This window comes from Limanda limanda, chromosome 4, assembly GCF_963576545.1.
Source record: "Limanda limanda chromosome 4, fLimLim1.1, whole genome shotgun sequence".
NCBI classification, from domain to species: domain Eukaryota; kingdom Metazoa; phylum Chordata; class Actinopteri; order Pleuronectiformes; family Pleuronectidae; genus Limanda; species Limanda limanda.
In genome coordinates this window covers 12,608,370-12,627,715 of record NC_083639.1, presented here as the reverse complement: position 1 = coordinate 12,627,715, position 19,346 = coordinate 12,608,370, and the positions used below count along the sequence as shown (strand labels likewise).

The following is a 19,346-nucleotide window of genomic DNA, read 5'->3' as shown; positions in this document are numbered from 1 at the left end:
ATCCGCTTTAAGTATATTTGTACTTTTACGCAAATAAATGTTTGAGTACTTCCTCTATCACTGTTCTTTAGCTGCATGGTGAAAACAGCTGCCGGCTGCTGGTAGAAATCAGACTGGTAAACATCGTTATAATGAAAACTGGTGTCTCACACTAACCAAATTCACAGTGTAAAATGTGCTCACAGTATCTCACACACCAGATGTCCAGATGTAAACTTGCCACATTCACACACTCCTTTTCCATACTCTCTAAAGAACTGATCATAGCTGTCATTTTTAAGGGTAATATTTGTGTTAAATTATTTTAATGTTTTTTTTGTAAAAAGAATGAAATCACTTTATTTCTGCTAATGCATCCCCTATTGCTTTCTTAGTGTAGCCGTTCAGTTGTCTTGATATGGTTAAGCAATTTACTCTTGGTGAGCCAAGTGTGGAGTTCACTGAGGACTCCAACCAAAACTCACTGGCAGTGAGTCAAATACAGCAGCACCATGGCAACACTCATATTCAACGATTATTAAGAGGAAAGTTAACGAAACATGATGGTATCAGGAGTTGATATTTGTTATCAGTTAATTAAATAAATCCTTTTTGTATCACGGTTGGGATTTTTTAAATGTCATTATACATGTATTCATCCTGAACCAGTTCATACCACAATTACCTATTGTATTATCATAAACAAATTGAATCATACTAAAGAATATCTCTTGCCTTCATGTAACTGAAACCACAAAATGACAGGATTTAAATTTAGAATCTAATCTAGGTCCAGGCTTTAAAATAAGTTGTTAGGCTCCTGGGGCCATGCAACAGACTTTAAACAACGTTGAGATATCATCTGATGTACCAAACGTGTCAGTAAACATTTGCTGTTTTACATATTCAACAGACGGTGGGGGGGGGGCATTAGCATTCATTTGAAGTATTGCCTCTGGCCTCCTGACAAATCTTAATCCAAATCTTACTTTTCATTTCGCTCAGTTTTTTGTTCCACTATATTCACCAGACATTAAATTAATGTTTGTATGTCAGTTTGCTGGGCAAGGTAGCATACAGTGAGTCGCTGGAGCTTGTTGGTAGAAAACAAGAAGCTTGCAGATTCTGGAAACTGCTGATAAGAGCCGCGAGAGTGAATTGAAACAGTGACGTGGACTTAAAGAAAAAAACAGTCAGCTTCCGAGGATAATGGTTGAGTTAGGTTGATGAATATCTCTGGGTTCACATAGAAACCTCTGTCATTTTACACATGGCCATTTCATCCATTTTAAACATACAAATATTGATAAGCAGCTTTAAGATCTTATACTTAAGATCTCATTCTCTTACAATTCTATATCTTAATAAAACCAGTATCATGCTTACTTATACAAAGCTGATTTGGTTGGGCAGGTCTTTATGTTTGGAGGGCCCACTGGGCAAAGATGGTCTTTTTATGTTTCAGGGCCAGTTTCCCAGTTGGGCGTCTCTCAGCTCTTATTGGACCAGATGGTGCTTCCCTATGTCTCTCTGCCCTTTCCACAGTTACCATTTTGTCATGTGTTTGCATAACTTCTTGACCAATTTCTCAGCAGGACAGATGGCGCGGTTGGTTGTAGCTTGAGAAATGATGGATTTAAAGGAACACAAAATACAAAGTGAAGGGAGGTTTCAATTCTGGAAAGACCACAATATATGTAGCAAGTTTCCTTGCTTCTTTTAAAAAAATGTGTACATGCCTGAACACGGCATTTGTACTGTACATATTTGTATTGGCACAGGCACCTATGTAACAGTAACACAGCAGATGGTGAGAGCAGACACTAAGAGTGGGGACTGAGACCGAACTCCCATTAATACACATTCTTAATGAGACTGTTATAAGAAATAAATGTCATTGGAACTCATTAGCTGGCCTGGTTTTAACTCTGTTCATGTCATTATTTTGCGATCGTCTGTTAAACACTTATATCTATGTTTTATGGGCCTGTGCGTCTATTGTAGTGGGCTTAGCACAAAAATATGCATGATGACATGTGAGATCCTTATTCCTTGGTTTTAATTTCCTTGGTTTTAAAATCTAATTTTTGGCTGGGGTGTGGTCAGTGTGTGAAATCGAGGATGTAGTTGAAAACTGTTTTGTAACAGCAGTTAAGAACTGACATTATTGGGTCATATTCACATTCTTCCTGGAGTCAGCGGGTTTATTTGTTTTTAAAATAGCCATGCTCCATATAAAGCTGTTCTCATTTGCATTTTTTTTCTATTTCGCGTGAGACAACAGATCAAGTGCGAAATAGCGACGGAAACACAACCCATCAAGACTACAGCAGCAACTTTACAATGACATAAATGCATAAATTAAAGATGATGGCACTATAATCTTGGATGTTTTTACAAGCGAAATGTATTTTCTTGTTCAGAGAGAAAGTTAGAACTCATTCAAGTCTATGTTATCTGCCATGAGGTTAAGTGAATTTAACGCATGAAGAGGTTTGCCTGCAGAAGGAAAGACTGGTGACTCTCCTCTACAGAAAGAAGCTCAGGTTTGTTTAAAGCGTTGCTGGATTGGTCTCTAAGTGCTTTTTAAATGAGTTAGTAAAGGGGCATGAAATGTTGAGTGACAAAGGCGCTAAGTTAACAACACTGGCTGTAAATGCTCGCCTGATGTTTCAGAAGCTGTTTGCACAAATTGGAGTGGTGAGAGCAGTTCCAAACCCACTCACACCTCAATCACAGCCCAAAAGATTGTTTGTAGTGACAGAAACTAAGCAACACAAAGTCTGAATGTCTGTATTGTTAAGAGACAGAAACTGGTCTGAAAGATCTGAATACAGATTTTATACACAATGGCGCAATGTTGGCTACTAAAGTTCATGCTGTCTCAATTTCATGTAAATATTTACTCTGTTCGAGGCTCCCCACATTTAAATTTTGTAGCTGCTTCTCCGTGTTTAAACACTTGTGTAAAGTATTTGCACAGTGACTGTCTCTTCTGTGAACACGCCCTACTGTTTGGATAGTAGCAGTGAGCTTGTCTCTATTGTTTTAACTTGCTAATTACTTTGCAGTAGTGTGTTTGTGTATGTGTGTCTGTGTTTGTGTATCCTCTTCCTAGACATGGGCCCCCCACAGGTGACAAGAACATCCTGTTAAGAACAGGAACTGCTCAGTAAACACAGTTGATTACCTTATAATCCAACCGAAACCCATTCTGTCATTAAGCCATCAGCCAACTAACCACATGACTCTGACTCCTTCAAATAGTCATCACAATCATACTCTTTATTTTCTGAGCCTGTGCTGTGTCGGTGACAGGCAGAAAATTCACTTTAGGGATGTTTTGCCCTTGCTTTCTACTAGAGATTTTTCATTTTCCATTTGGACAAGACATATTGAGCAGTTTGTAGCACTTAGTTTACTGTAACATCCATCTTCTTATTGTCTCTTGCATAACTTGCAATAGAATATTATTCTTTTCTACAGGACAGGAATATTGATGAGTGAGCCTTTGGTGTCAATAGGAGACAGAGGACAGGGTTTAATCCTGTTCATCAGGACTGTTTCTCCCTGCAGTGTTTCAGCATTTCTATCAAACATGAAAGATTAGCGTTATTCTCCTCTGCCTCCTTTCAGCTTTTTAGTAGCTTTCGAATCTCACAATATCTCACTTGGATAAACAGTGACTTGTTATTGTAAATAAAAGTCATTGACAGAAGAACTAAGCAAACCAGGTTTCGCATTGTCAACGATTTGTGACATGTATCTGGTTTGTAGCAAGCTTTATATTAATAATTAAAACATATTAGTATTTTATACAAATGGCAGCAATACAATGTACCTTTTTAAATTGGATACACTCAGAGGCCTTCAAACCGGGGTTATTTGGTCTGCTCTGACCAAAGACTTTATATAACGATGGACATAACAGCTCCCCAAAAGTGAAGCCAGAGCATTTTCATTGCCCTTGGTGGTTGGTTGCTAAATCCTGCCTCCTCCATGTTAATGTTGAGATAAGAGATAAAAAATATGGTGTCTGTCATTTTAATTAGACACTGATGTCTGTACAAGTTCTTTACTCCCGCTAAGTTTGCAGACATGGCTAAAAACCAGCTGCATGTCATAACCTCTTTTTTTGTCAATGCAACAGTAACTGGTCCAGAACAGATAAGCAGACTATGCACAATCAAAGACACATTAGTGTTCTCAGATTTTCTCAGGGTTTATGTGAACCACTGTTGACACTTTCCCAGAGCCCCTTGGTCTGTCAGTGGGTGCATGGAGAATGTCAACCAAATCCCCCAGATGCGACAGAGGAATTTGCTGCACTGACACCCTCCTCCACACCGCTGGATTCCTCCCATAACTAATGGTCTTTCTGTGGCAGTTTTTCTTTCTAGTTGAAATGTGACCACAAGGCCTCACTCACAGGGTAATTGCGAGTTTGATCAGTGTTCCCTAAGCTTTGAGGTTAACGACAGAAGAAGCAGAATGTAGGTCAATTTGGATGAGGTGGGTTATGGATCAGAGACTAAAAATGCTCTATGACACCTTTCACTTCTGGATTGAGCTGATCAATGTTGACTTGCAGGTTTCCTTGATGTATAGCTGATCATGAGACATTTGCAAAGACAATATGTTATTACTCTGTATATTTAAACAAAACCGGCTGCAGTGAAGGATAGAATACAAATTGATACAGTAACACAACATTTTGAGACACCCACAATGATTTGATATAGCAAAACTAAAGTGAATATATACATGCACATTGAATTTCATTAAATGTATGAAACATTTACATGCATGTCAGAAAGTGCAGATTAACCAGCTCTGATGATATCTTGTCAAAAAATGTGTTACAGGTTTGTCGGCAATCACAAAAAAGCAAAACAACATGTTCGATGAATTTCGGTCTGGTCTGCTTTTGGCAAACTGTGTTGAGCTGCTGAGACGTGTTTCCACCACAGCGTCACTCAAGGGGATAGATGTCCTGCTTGGTAGCAAGTATCGTCTCCTTCCTGAACAGATGTTTTCAGCAGACAAGTCAGTTGTGTCTTTGCTGGAGACTGCAGAGAAAAAGATTTGTGTTCAGATTAAAGTGCGTTTTTAACACCCACCTGGATCCCAGTGGTTTGGAGTTTAGTTATAATGCTGTGATGTGTTGTTTTTAGAGATCAGCCGTATTTTACTGTCAACTTTTAAATATTCCACAGCTGTGTGCTTGCCGATGCAATCAGAAACGTTTTCTAACGTAGGTATTTACCAAGTTAGTGGAAATGAATTAGTGCTTAAATAAAACAAATCTAATCAATAAGACATGGACATATGTTAGACTATTTGGTCAGGTTAGTTTTAAATAATGAAGGGAGGAATAACTAACAACAGAACAGAGCTGCCGGTGACATGCTCTTATTGTGGTTTGTAATCCTCACACCTCCTAGCCCATCAGTCTCCACTAACATCTGTAGTCCTTCCTTGTTATAATTATAATGACTGTGCAGTCACGGTTGTGGTTCCTCTTTGTCCGCTCGCTGCAGAGAAACTGTACGGCACAAACCGTCAGCTGTCGCCAGTCAACATGTTTACAAATATCTCAGTCTGTCTCTGCCAACATTCTGACTGTCTTGTCACGTAGACCGATTAGATAAAGGCCTGTTCCAAAATAAACATGCATTTGTTCACTGTGCTTTGAGGTAGTGTCTGCGAAGGATGCAGAACCTGAGGAAGTGCATTCATTCAACTGTGGCTTTGCTTAGAATATCCTAAAGCACCCACCCAGACGGTGGCTGTTCAACTAAAACAGCCACAGTTCAACTAAAAAATATATAAAAGTTACTGTAGCTTTAATCTGATTTCAGTATATGAGCGTGTTGTCTATCAATCCAGTGTAATACATATGAAAAACAGAGGTTATAGTATTAAGTGGTAACTTTATTTTGATGAACTTGTGAACATTTTATGACATGTTGATCATATTTATTGCTCAATTATCAGGCAGTTGTAGCATTTATTTTATTAGTTTATTGCACATTGCAGTTTGTTACGTATCTTATCTTCACTGCCTCAGACTTAGTTCTGTAAACTCTATCCATCTATGTTGGAAACTTACTTTACTGCATTGATGCAGATTCAGACAACTTTGTGAATCCCAAGAAGACAAATAATTTCCACAGCCTTGTCCATTCATGTAAATGATACAAAATACAGAATTAAGAACACAAACTAGTAGCAGCACCAAACATCAACATCAGACATCAGCAAGTTTAATACGTCTGCATGATAATAAAGAAGTCTCTTACATTACTGTGACGACTCTCAGAATGCAATAGCCGGAAAGTGTGAGGAATGAAAGAATTTAAGTTTCGGTTTATTTCCTGTAGGGCCGCATATTATCTCTGGCCTGAGGGGCTTACAGTGAACTCCCTGAGTACAAGTTCAGACTGAAGAAAGGTACTTCCTTTTGCCTTCCGGACAACTTGCTTGATCCAGAAAGAGCACAAGTAATGTTGTATCTCAGTTATTTGATTTACAAATGTCTAACTTGTAAATAGCTTTTACACCAACGTCTTAGGTGCAATTAAAACTGTTTAGCGCTTAATAATATCAAAGTGTCTGAAAGCAAACAAATATACTACTACTACTTCTCAGTATTTCTTTCATCTTGAGTGAACTGGTGACTTGAAAGCTTGCAATTCATGGGAATCTTCTTCCATCAAAATCCATCTGTGATGACATGAGCACAGCTTTGAGTGTTGTTTGTTTGATACACATTATACATTGGTTGTAATTACTGGAACATCTCTCTCTATATATATATCTTTATCTTTATATATACACAGTTGAGTGGTTCTTCACTCTTCGTTTGCTGTGTACACCTCAAGGGTCTATTAGCAAAGGTGTGTGTATGAGAATAGAGTAAGCAGATCCCAGTGTGTGGGAGATCTCCCTCTTGCTTATTGTAACAAACAATATAAATTGTGTGTGTGTGTGTGTTTTTTGTGTTATCCTCCATGGACGTGCACACGTATAGTGCACCTGAGAATCTTGTATTACCATCACATCAATGCTCATTCTGCTTTACCTTCAACAAACAGTGTTCCGTCGTCTTCCGGATGTTCATTACTTTCCGTACAGTCTGTCACTGCTGTTGTATTATTAAGCCTAACATAATATTGATTTTAAAATCTATGATTCTAGTCCTTGTACAGCTTTGGCTCTGAGTCAAAAATCTCTTGACAAATGGCTAAAACACCAAAAGTGACTGCCTCTGCTGAATTGTTCACAGGAAATGTGATTTAACTACTTTGAGTTCTGCTGTTGTACTTTTGTTGAATTATTTATTTGGTAGGGAGACACAAGCAGAGAAAACTGAAAGAAGTTAAGTGGTTTTCAATAACATTTAAGTGTCTTAAGTGTCTTTAGATAAATGGCATATGCTCTTTATTTATTTAGAGCTTTTCTAGTCTTGATGACAACTCAAAGTGCTTAACAATACAGTGTTGCCATTCACCCACACATTCATACAGTGTATGTATGTGTCTTTATTAAACATCACTCATACACTGTTGGCCAAGCTATTAACCTTATGATTAGTGGACGACCTGCTCCACCTCCTCCTCCTCTACCTGGCCGATGAAAAGATAATATCACTTCAACCCCAGGAATGTGCAAAAATGGAATAAAGCATTAAGTTAGCTGCTCGGTTATGTTAATAGAAGTTGTGCTAAATGTCTGAACAATTTGAACATTCATACACATACATTCATATATAAACTACTGATCTGGACACACACTCAGACACATTTATGAAACATCACTTATTGTAGGTTTTAGGTGTTGCAGTATTATCATCACTAAAATTAAGTCCATAATCATGTTGAAAGCTAACGTGGCCAGAATGTCAACTGTGGTCATACAGTTGATTGATGCATGGTTGAGACCTTTCAATTTAAATTTAAATGACTCTTTGGCTAGCATCAAAATGTGTCCCTCAGATAAACATCATATCTGTGTTACCAAATCGTTCCACCGCATTGTAGCTTCTCAAAAAGCGGCAGCAGCAACTCAAAGACTTCAGGTGGAGGCTGAAGTTAAAAATAAACATTATCTGGCATCAATAGACCAAAATTCTTCCAACACTTACATGTAAGCAGCCAAGATGTCACGAAAGCAGGAGTTATTTTTTCTCTGTCACAGATCCACATGAAAAGCTGTGTCTACACACACACACACACACACACACACACACACACACACACACACACACACACACACACACACACACACACACACTGTGATAAATGACAAGAGGCTGACCTGTGTGTTTGTGTCTCAGGGGAGCGTTCTCTGAGGTGGTCCTGGCCGAGGAGAAGAGGACTCAGAGGTTGGTGGCTATCAAGTGCATCCCTAAGAAGGCGTTAGAGGGCAAGGAAAACAGCATTGAGAACGAGATAGCCGTCCTGCACAAGTAAGTGGACTTCAGAAATAAATGACGCTGTATTTCTTTGCGATGTAGCATGATGTTAAGTTGGTAACATGTAAAAACTAGAATGGAACTCGGTAGAGAGCATACCTCTGCCAAGCCCCAACAGTCCCACATTAACTCGACTTGATCCACATTTTTATTTGGATTCACATCCAATTTCACACACTCATAGATAAAAAGTCCCTAAGTATTTTCATCAAGATCCATTTCTTATTCCTTTGTCTGGATCTTCACCAAAATCTAAAGGGTTCTTGCTTGGCCCATGTCCCATCCTTCCACCCAGTTTCGTGGAAATCTGCTCAGGGACTTTCTTTCGTACTCCTGCTGATAAAGCAAATGTGGGTGAAAACATAACCTCTTTGGCAGAGGTAATAACCACAATGTTCAGCATTAGCCTTCATCTGAAATACTATCTACAAGGTTCGAGATGGTTAATTTTTCATCACTGTATCGCTGTTACTGCATCAAGTATGTTGTATCACATTACTGGATATGATACATGTCATATATGACTGTTGTAACACAATCTAGTTTGATACATGTAATATGCATCATATTGAACTGTATCTAACTTGACACCTGAACTCTATGAAATTTGCATGTACATGGCTTTTTATGCATCAACACCTGGAAACTAAATTTGTGTGATAACGTTGCGCCAGAAAAGGAGCAGCACCAGAATCTAGGCTGCCAAAATAAAGAAGAAGAATAAATGTGCGCAGAGTCATGTGACCTGGGAGTGAATGTTGATTATTCTCATTGCTGAAAAAAGCCAGATGTTAAGTGTTTTTTTTTTACCTGTTGAAAAGGAGCTCTCGTATACACTTATATTATCTTTCTGAAATCATGGTGTTATATAATCTGACCTCAAACCTGAAGGTGTTTACCTTTAGCCCTTGTTTCTGCAGGGTTATATCATATCACAGTGATAAGAACTACTGCACGCGCTCTCTCTTTCTCCACCTGCACAGGGCATTTAATGTGTATTATATTAAGACAAAGGGAGGTGAGGATAACACAGCTGGTGATTTCGGAGCACTTCAAACTTATTTCTCTTTAGATGTTGGGGAATTACAGGCCACAGTGAAAAGGGCTGATCTACATTGGGTCCAAAGTTATTTTTAGAACTCTTGTTGCCTGGGTTACAGGAGACACACACACAACTCAAGCCAATATACAGCTATGATCCCTCCTGAGGTGAGCGTGGTGGAATGAGGGTGGGGGAGAATGGAGTAAACTGAGCAAAAATTGACCTGAAAAACGTGGCCCCCTCTTCATCTGTGTGAAGTTCATACAGACTCATGATTCTTCATGATTCTTGACGGGAAAAAATCTGATATGTTTAGGTGACTGATATTTATGAGTGTGTGCAATTTGGTGAGGAACCAAATTAAATCTGAATCTAATGAGTTTAACTGTGGTTTCATGAAGGACTGTTGGGCATTGATGGAGGTATATTCTCTGTTATTCTAGTTAAATTACACTTTTCCTTCCTGTGAGGCAAGAACTTGTCATCTTCATGTTATTTTAAATGACTCTTATGTGTTTCCAAGTTGCATGTTCTTTTATTCAAACTCTCTAAGAAGATTGAAATAGAGCACCTGGTGGTTCAGTTTGTGTTGAGACAGATGGAAAGCCAGATGATCCTCAGTCTCTTGACTGTTCTGATTACTGTCAGATTGCTGGCCAGCCTAGTGGTGGTTTGATAAAGCACAAATAGCAAGTGAGATCATCACATTGATTCGCTGGCTGCTCGTCTTCCTCCAATGAATCTAGACCAAACATTTACTCAACACACTGATGTGCAAATCCAGTGACTAAGCTCCCTCTGCTATAGGCATGTGTAGCCATGTCCAATTAGAGAACTTGCTTTTGAGGAGCTGATAAAAGGCCAAGTTGTTCTATCTCAGTAAAGACTTAACTGTGAAAGGTTTGTTTCAACATTTTTCTGACCAAAATTATCACAATTGTCAGGGTATGTTAAAGTGTGCTTAAATGTAAGTTGAATAATATACACCAGGTATTTACTGGGTATTATATTATTTGTTTATTATATTATTTGACTTGCTAACTTTGGTTGATGCTGGAGAGTATCAACCAATTAACCAAGGTACTTACACTTATTCAGGATTGAAACGGTAAAACTATTCATATAACTACCTTAAAGCAGTAACCGTTTCATTTCTTGTCTCCTTTTTGGAATTTTTATGTTTCTCACCACACGTTTCTCGTCAAGTTATTGACTCAGTTGTTAAAAAGTTGTCTAAAGTCTTCTAAGGAAGGAAGTTGTGGAACTTCTTACTCAATATCCTGAGAATGGTAACATTATGTCATTCTGTAAAAGCAGTAAGTAAGATTACTACTACCTGAATGCAGCTGAAATTAAACAACATGTAATGTAAATCATCATTCTAATATGGTTGATGCAGGTTGAGTGTTTTAAATGAAGATTTCTCTTGACGTTTATGGTTATATCTCCTGAAACTTGCATGATCTCTTTTTTGTGAAGAAACATTTTACAGAAACCAGATTTTAGAAAACACTTCTCCCTCCATGTGGACTTTAAGATCCAGGGGTATGATGCATCCATTTGTTCATTCATTAGCCCACTAACTGATCTGGGGAAAAACTCAATCGTGGATGACAAATCTTAAAATTTGAATGTCAAAGTTGCAAACAAAGGAAAATAAGAGTGATGCTAGTTGGCTGGTAAAAAATAAATAATCTGTTACAAAGACAGCCTTTTCCAAAAGGTTCATTAAATGTGTGTGTCATTATGTGAGAACCTCAACAGACTATAGATCTAAGAATTAGTAGATTTGCTGGTTTCACCCACGTGTCAGATACAGATGTTACAGGGTCGACACCGCTGTTCTCTCATTTGCCGACATCTGGGCTCTGATGCCTTGTCAGACTCATGGGTGCTGACAGAGGTTAGCAAATGACTCACCAGCCCTCAACAGACCTTTCTCTCTGACAATCACTAGGGCCACTGTCCACCATCTCTGTGGTCGTCACCCACACAAACACATCTGCTCAGAAATCCATATCAAACACAGGGACTCGGCTGCATCATGCATCTGACCTTCTCTCATTGTGTGTGAAAAGTGCACGCTCGAGCTGGTTTCACATGCGTCTGCTCACTGAGCAGGTTTAATCCATCATTCATCCTCCACTGGGTCCATCTCTAAGCAGATGAATGAAGGTGTCCGTGCATTGTTACAATCTGGATCAGACTCATTGCTGTAATCCAGCATGAGCTGAGGCCGACACATACTGTACCTGAGGTACAGCTCAGACACGTGGCTCTGTGTTGCCTTTCAGCCCAGCAACTGTAGGGTAAATTAAAGACACCGTAATACAGTGTGCATGATGAGGGCAAAAAGAGGATATCATAAAAGAGTAAAAAAAGTTAAAGGCACCCTGCGGAGTTCTGATCTAAATCTGGGGAGTCACCTTCTCACCCCTGTCAATGCACCCACGGGTCTCGGGGGGGCAGCAGCTCACGGAGTTCAGCCAATTAGGGAGCTGCATGCCACCACACAGTGAAGCCTCGCCTACAGCCTGTAAACAGTACATGTGACTGGTGGAGGAAGCTGCATGATGGGTGCATGCACAACCATGTATCTACTCTGAATAATGGAAAATGACAAGTCAAAATGTGGTAAAACATTAGGAGAAGAATCAAATGAACAACTCATTGTCTTTCTCTTCTCTCCCTCCTCGCAGGATTAAGCACGCCAACATCGTGTCTCTGGAGGAAATATTCGAGAGTAAATCACACCTCTACCTTGTCATGCAACTGTGAGTATTCACATATGTGAGGGCTTGTGTGATGTGTGTTTCATCTCCCACACACTGCATGTCACACGCCATTAATTGCACTCTGTAGCTCACTAGCGCACAAACACACACACACACACACACACACACACACACACACACAAGCAAACCGTGTACTATGCCTACTCATGAACACCAGTGGGGAGTTTGCCCTCACACCTGCAGCCTGACAGCCTCCCACCCACCTCAGCTCCTGAAATGTCAGCGAGAGAGCATGAGAGAAAGAAGAGATCAGGATCAGCAGCATTATTCACCCAGAGGCTCCTGACAACATCAATCATTCACAAATTAATCACAGTTAGTGGGAAATCAGAGAAATAAAAGCCGGAGGCAGAGAGAAAGGGGGGTGCATTTATGAAAGAGAAGGATAAGTGGGGAAATTCTCTTCTTTTATATTTGTGTTTATTTTTAATGACTGTTCAGACCCTTTCAATAAAATATGTTGCTTCATAAAAGCATGTGTGTGATCTTGCAATACTTCCCTTATTTAAGGTTTCATTTAACACCCGGTGCCTCTTCAGTTTTATGTCAACATCACAAATTCAAAAACACGTTTCAGTGAGATGTAAAACTAATGAGGGGAACAACGCTGCGTCATGAGGGAATAGAAAGTACGTGGTCAAGGTGACGTAAAGGATATTTTTGTCCTGACTGAGCCTGACACCTAAATGTTCAGTGATACTCAGTTACCCTGCAATATTCCTCACCTTCCCTCTACTTCTTCTTTCTTTTGCTTTTTTCCTTTCCTTTTCTCTGTAACTGTCCATCTGTCTTCTATAAATGTTTTGAAGACGTAGGTTAGGGTAAGGTGTGTGTCTGTGTGTGTGTGTGTGTGTCTGTGTGTCTGTGTGTCTGTGTGTCTGTGTGTCTGTGTGTCTGTGTGTTTGTGTGTGTGTGATAGAGAGAGACAGAAAAAGAGTGCTTACAAGAAAGTTCACTAAATGAGCAGAGCAAAGGCTCCCTCTAGTGGCTGCAAGCTTGATCACAATGTTTTCTGTGGTTTCATTCCTTCTTCCACTTTCTTAATACATTAATTTATTACTTCTGCAGTTTATCCTGGCATTTGGGAAAAGTTTTGAATTAATATCTCCTCTCTGGCCTCTTTAAATACATCTTCAAATCTGTGTTTGCTCCCTCACATTGATGCACAGATGTCTCCCTTTTCTGTGCAGGGTGTCTGGCGGGGAACTCTTCGATCGCATCATAGAGAAGGGCTTCTACACAGAGAAAGATGCCAGCAAACTCATTCAGCAGATTTTGGATGCAGTCAAATATCTCCACGATATGGGAATTGTGCACCGGGACCTCAAGGTCAGTCAGTAGTCATAGATATATATTTTTACACCCAAACAGAAATGTTTTGTTAGTATCTGTAATTTTCCACTATGCTGTACTATTTGCTGAAAGTAAACTCAGGTGTTGTATTTGCAGCCGGAGAACCTGTTGTACTACAGCATGGATGAAGACTCTAAAATCATGATCAGTGACTTTGGTCTGTCTAAAATTGAGGGATCTGGCAGTGTGATGTCGACTGCCTGTGGAACACCTGGATACGTTGGTAACGAAAATCAAAAACTTTGTAAACAATCAACCCGTGTTCCATGCAGTATAAGATGGAAGAACGAATTTGTTGATTTTGTTGATATAGCGGTTAGGAATCCTGGTTTTCACTCTGGTGGCCGGGGGCAGGACATAGAGCGAGCTGTCCTCTAATCAGAGAGTTGCTGGTTCCATCCCCGGGCAAGGCAACTGAACACCACATTGCCCCTGCTAACAGTATTTGATAAAGTGCTGCAGATAGATTCACTGTATGTGTGAATGGTTGAACGGCAAAAATGATATTGTTACATACATAAAGTAATTCAGTATCTAATAGACATCCACAGACTCAACAAATTAGTTATAGCTAATTTTGTTCGAGATGATACATGGATGTTGGTTTTGGTTCCTGTGGACATCTGTAGCTGGTAGTAGTTGATTTAAATAGGTACGGTCTAGATGCACAGATGGAAAATCGTGCATATTTGTCATTATTTTATTTTAACAGTATTACCTTGTCTTTATTCTCTCAGCCCCTGAAGTGTTGGCTCAGAAACCCTACAGTAAAGCGGTGGACTGCTGGTCTATCGGTGTCATAGCCTATATTCTGTGAGTACACTTTTAAGACACCGGCCCAAACTAACTTTCAGACTGAAAAATTCTGCACTGACACAAGATTTGAATAGTTATAAAATCTTTATTTATGTTCCCAATCAATCAAGATGCTTCACCTTAACGTGTAATATGAAACATGACCCTGGGCCTGTGTCCTGTGTCTCAGGTTGTGTGGTTACCCTCCCTTCTACGATGAGAATGATGCCAAACTGTTTGAGCAGATCCTGAAGGCAGAGTACGAGTTTGATTCTCCTTACTGGGACGACATCTCTGACTCAGGTATCAATCCAGTTTTTGATTGTGATTGGTTAATAATGTAACTCTCTTCTTATTGTCCACTACGACTGATTGTTTTTTCAACAGTTAGACACTGAATTATTATTAAATTAATAAACTGTATCCGTTCTTTAACTGATGTCACATTGTAACTCCTTCATGGATAAATAGACTGTCCCAGTTCTGAGCAGCCGCTGTCTTCTCGTGAGTGTTATAATCTTTGTTCTTCATTACAGCTAAAGACTTTATAGTCCACCTGATGCAGAAAGACTCAAACACACGTTACACTTGTGACCAGGCGCTGCAGCACCCTTGGTACTGCTCCTGTACTCAATCATACATTCACATTACAAAGTGCACAAATCTAGTGCCCTGTGTATTGCACTATACTACACTTATGACACTCATTGTTTCCTCTCTTTGTCAGGATTGCTGGAGACACAGCTCTGGATAAGAACATCCACGAGTCCGTCAGTGCTCAGATCAAAAAGAACTTTGCTAAAAGCAAGTGGAAGGTGAGTCAGACCCCCGGTTTATTGTTGACACAATTTGTGGTTGTTGAAGTATACACTGCTTTGATGAAGATCCTATTTGGAAATTACAATGAGATTCTACTGTAATTCATGTTGGGTTGTTTGTGCGGCCTTTCCTCTGCAGCAAGCGTTCAATGCCACAGCGGTGGTTCGTCACATGCGGCGTCTCCAGCTAGGCACCAGTCACGAGGGACCCAGCCCCACCCTACCAGTGGAAGAAGGTATCAGCCATGGCTCAGTTTGGGTCCTCCGCATTGTTTTGCTTATCTCGCCAACACGTAGTTGTGAGAAGTGTAAATATAGCGGTGTCATGTGCAGTGTCAAACAGCAGCACCGATAACGTGCCTTGTCTCTCTCTCGCTCTCTCTCTCTCTCTCTCTCTGTCTCTCTCTCAGGGGCTTGCTGTGAGGGAGGCTGCTCCCCGAACGTGGACGGTGGTGCCGACCCCGTGTCCAGCTGCACGTACCGCTGCCACCCGACCAGCAGGGTGTGATCCCTGCACCTGCTCCGCTCACCTATCTAATCAGTCCCACTGACTTTCCAATTTTAACCCCCACGGTGGAACCAGAGGCACCATCTGCCCCATTATCTGGTTAGGAATACAGTGTCATTCCAACCTGTCGCCTGCAGGGGGAGCAAGCCTGTCCAGCCTGAGAAGGAAGTCATAGAAGGTGAAAGAAATGGAGGAGGAGGAGGAGGGAGACTTGATGACAATGATGATGATGAAGCACCACAGTGAATCGTTTTTACAGACTGGGCTGATAGTTTGGGATGAGTTGAGATGGGGAGACAAAGCTGAGGAGGTGAAGAAGCTCCTCCTCAACCAGCTTGTCAGGTGACATGTTTTTGCTGCAGCAGGACAGAGCTTGTTGGACACGGTTTTTACTCATCATTTTTTTATTCAACCTGTCTCTTTGTTTCTTTTATTGTTCCTTGTTATATATTGTTATATATTTTTGTGTTGTCTCTTTAACCTCTAGCTGTTAGACTTTGTAGTGTAAATCCAGAAACAGCATTTGCATGATTAGAGACATAGATTTCCCCCCCATGCATGTTTTGTTATCTATTGCAGAAATGCAGCACAGCAGTAAAATGCAAGTGATGGAGTGTTGTGCGCAGAGTTTATCAAGGGTTGATAAGGGCAGAGTTTAATATACAGAACTACAGTTTGTCTTCAAGTCACGCTTTTAGACAATCAGTGACATCAGAGTTTATGCAATGAAAACTCCATCCATCTACTATGTAGCCTTTCTTCTGGTGGTATGGTGTTCCCACGCAGTGGTTGTGCATTTTTCAAATTTTCCCCCAATTTCTTAAATTTTTAACCCCGAACCTCTTCGAACACTCCAGCACAGGGATATACCTTCGTATAAGGTGCCTTTAGGATTAATATATATTGTACAATGGGTTAATTTCCAGGTAGCTTCTGAAAGGTGTTGTCTCTTTCTGCAGGGTTCTTGCAGAACAGGCATTTTTCTGTAACTTCAGATTTTGTATGTGTCACATATTCAGCTTTAAAATGCAGTTTGTATGCTTTTTTTGTCTCAAAGTTAAGTACTGTGATCTCAGACAGGAGGCCTGCGCACGTACAGTGCCGGTTGTCATTACATTCAACCGCATATTGTTTTTCACAGCATCTACTTTAAATTAAAATAACATTTAAGCAAAGCACATGAAATTATGTTTTCAAGGCTCGTGAGCTTTACCAAGAGCAGCATTTATTTAGAAAAAAAAATGTGTTCATGTATCTAAATACAGTTTTTGCAAAAAGCAAACAAACCTGCAAACCTGAATAGTGAGCTTAGCGATCCTCCTTTTCCTCAAAACTAGTCCGACTGTGGAATTGTGGAAATCCCAAAATAGAAAAGCAGCAAAAATCTGTTTTCAGGATACAAACAATTTGAATATGCATCTGATTGAACCACACCATCTTAACAATGGTAAATACAGAGTGCATTCTTTTTTTTTCATTCACACTTCTTACAGGTGGCGCAATGTGGGTTATTTTATTGGTATTTATAAAAAATCCTATGCTTTGAATTGTTGTCGTGGAGAAAGGCATGGAGTAACAAATGCAGAGGAGCTTAATGCACATTTGTTGTAGTCCTCTAGGCCTTTTACAGACATCCTGCATGAGGACCATCCATCATCTGATCACTCCATCCTAAACTCTGTAAGGAGAACGGTTTTTTTTTTTTATACATTGATGGATTTAAAGCATTGGTGTGTTCTGGGTATATTTGCATGATGTAGCTTGAAATTTCTTAAATCCCATGATTAATAATGAATAGTGCTCCTCGTGATGATGTTACAGTGGCCAACAGATGCTGAAAGTGATGGCAACAGGAGACATTTTTGTCAGATTGTCTTCAAAACATCATGCAGATGAGTAGAGCAGCAGAAGTGGTCATATTATTCCAACAAGACAAAGTAAATCTTGGTGTTGCTGCTTCAAAAAGTACTTTCAAGCTTTAGTCAGTATCAAGTCGGCGCTGTAGTGTATTTGAACAGTAATTTGACTGGTGACTACAAACTGTAAAGCATATAGTCAAAAGAGTGGTCTCCAGTGTGAATTGTTTGTACGTCCTAACTGTGACAATGAGACACCCAGTCAAACACAGGAAAGCTCATGCATAGAGGCAGCTGTCATCCCCAGTCCTATGAATGTTGAGAGACTGATTATATATATGGTTAATTATATAATATGAGTAATGAAGGCAAGTCTGTTAACTTGATTTGTTGCCACAAACACTGATCATTGGCTGAGTCTCCTGCGCTAGTATTTAGCTCCTGTACCGTTTGGAGATGATAAACTTATTTATCGCAATAAAAACAAAAAGTCTTTACCAACTATAAACACAGGAATGCACTACATCCCACGTAGACCAGATTAGAAATATGTCCGATAAAACTATTTCAAGGTATAAGGCAGGGTTATATTTAAAGATAAACGATTCTGTTTGTTCTTTGCTGAGGTGAAGAACCAGGAAACAGAAAAGTAAAGGTTTTTACATTCCAGTGTGGTGAAACGAGTGATTATGAAATATATAACCATATCCCATGACCTCACCTCTCAACCACCTCGGTATGAAAATAGCAGCGGTGAAGTAGAATTATAGTTGAGCAGAAGTTACACTAACCTTGTCCTCAGAGTTGGGTAACTACAGGGTATATTATAATCAACTGCCACAGCTTTTGCATTAAAAAGTGATCATTTTTACAGCATTTTATCCATGGGTTTTGCAGAGGGAGCAAAGAGATTCTTTGCGTGAAGGCTTCTCCTTTGATCGCTCATTGAATGAACAGTGTCTGGTGAGATTTGTTGTATAAATGAGAATTTTTACCATAAATATGTTGCCTTTTAAATAAATGCTGTTTGGGGCTAGAGTACCTCCTGTATACACCAATGCAATGCATCAGGGGTTTTTGAAAAGTGAATATTGCTCAGTGTGAAAGCCAGTGATTTGTGCTTGGAACATATTTGTAAGTGAGACATTCAATAAAATCCCTGTCTATGCATCATGGAACCGAACAGAGTCCTTACCTTCCATTTGTACTTAATAATGTGTACATATAATGCAATACATGATGAAAGAAATATTGAGCAAATGGCTTATGCACAACCAGAAACGGTGAAAAAACAGATAGCTAGGATTTTAATATCTTTATTCCCTTACATGTTTTTATAATATATATTATTTTACCACACAAAACAAAGCTGTTTAGAAACAAACTCAAGGGAACAACCTGTAAATTAATATTACTTAACTTACACTTCAATAAATTTAAATGGAGAGTTTAATAGGAGGCTAAACCGCAGTAAAATGCAGCTACTTAGCTAAGATACGCTTGTTAAATCAGTCGGGGCTACTTAAGGTGGCTGTTTCTCTTCTTTTTAAGATTTCCGTCACATTTGTAATACAGGAAACGCCAAGAGGCTAAACATTTAGCGTCAGTCAAAGTGGTTTTCTCCGTCTAACTTTAAATGAATCAGCCATTTGATTTTAGCTGTTTTGTTGTAACTGCAGACTTGTTGTGCGTCCACTAATCGTAAAGTCATCAAAGAGTTGGTG

The 19,346-nt window shown here is 39.6% G+C and overlaps 1 protein-coding gene across 1 annotated transcript in view; it reads left to right on the top strand.

The window, feature by feature from the left end:
- The window catches only part of camk1b (calcium/calmodulin-dependent protein kinase Ib), a 35,936-nt gene extending 17,136 nt beyond the window's left edge, over positions 1-18,800 (top strand). The window contains exons 3-12 of the mRNA XM_061069440.1: positions 8,318-8,449; positions 12,197-12,271; positions 13,483-13,621; positions 13,742-13,868; positions 14,383-14,458; positions 14,631-14,743; positions 14,977-15,055; positions 15,168-15,255; positions 15,398-15,494; positions 15,669-18,800. Of these exons, the coding sequence (XP_060925423.1) occupies positions 8,318-8,449; positions 12,197-12,271; positions 13,483-13,621; positions 13,742-13,868; positions 14,383-14,458; positions 14,631-14,743; positions 14,977-15,055; positions 15,168-15,255; positions 15,398-15,494; positions 15,669-15,766 (1,024 nt within the window). The 3' untranslated portion in view covers positions 15,767-18,800. The remainder of the gene's footprint in view (positions 1-8,317; positions 8,450-12,196; positions 12,272-13,482; positions 13,622-13,741; positions 13,869-14,382; positions 14,459-14,630; positions 14,744-14,976; positions 15,056-15,167; positions 15,256-15,397; positions 15,495-15,668) is intronic.
- Positions 18,801-19,346: the final 546 nt, after the last annotated feature.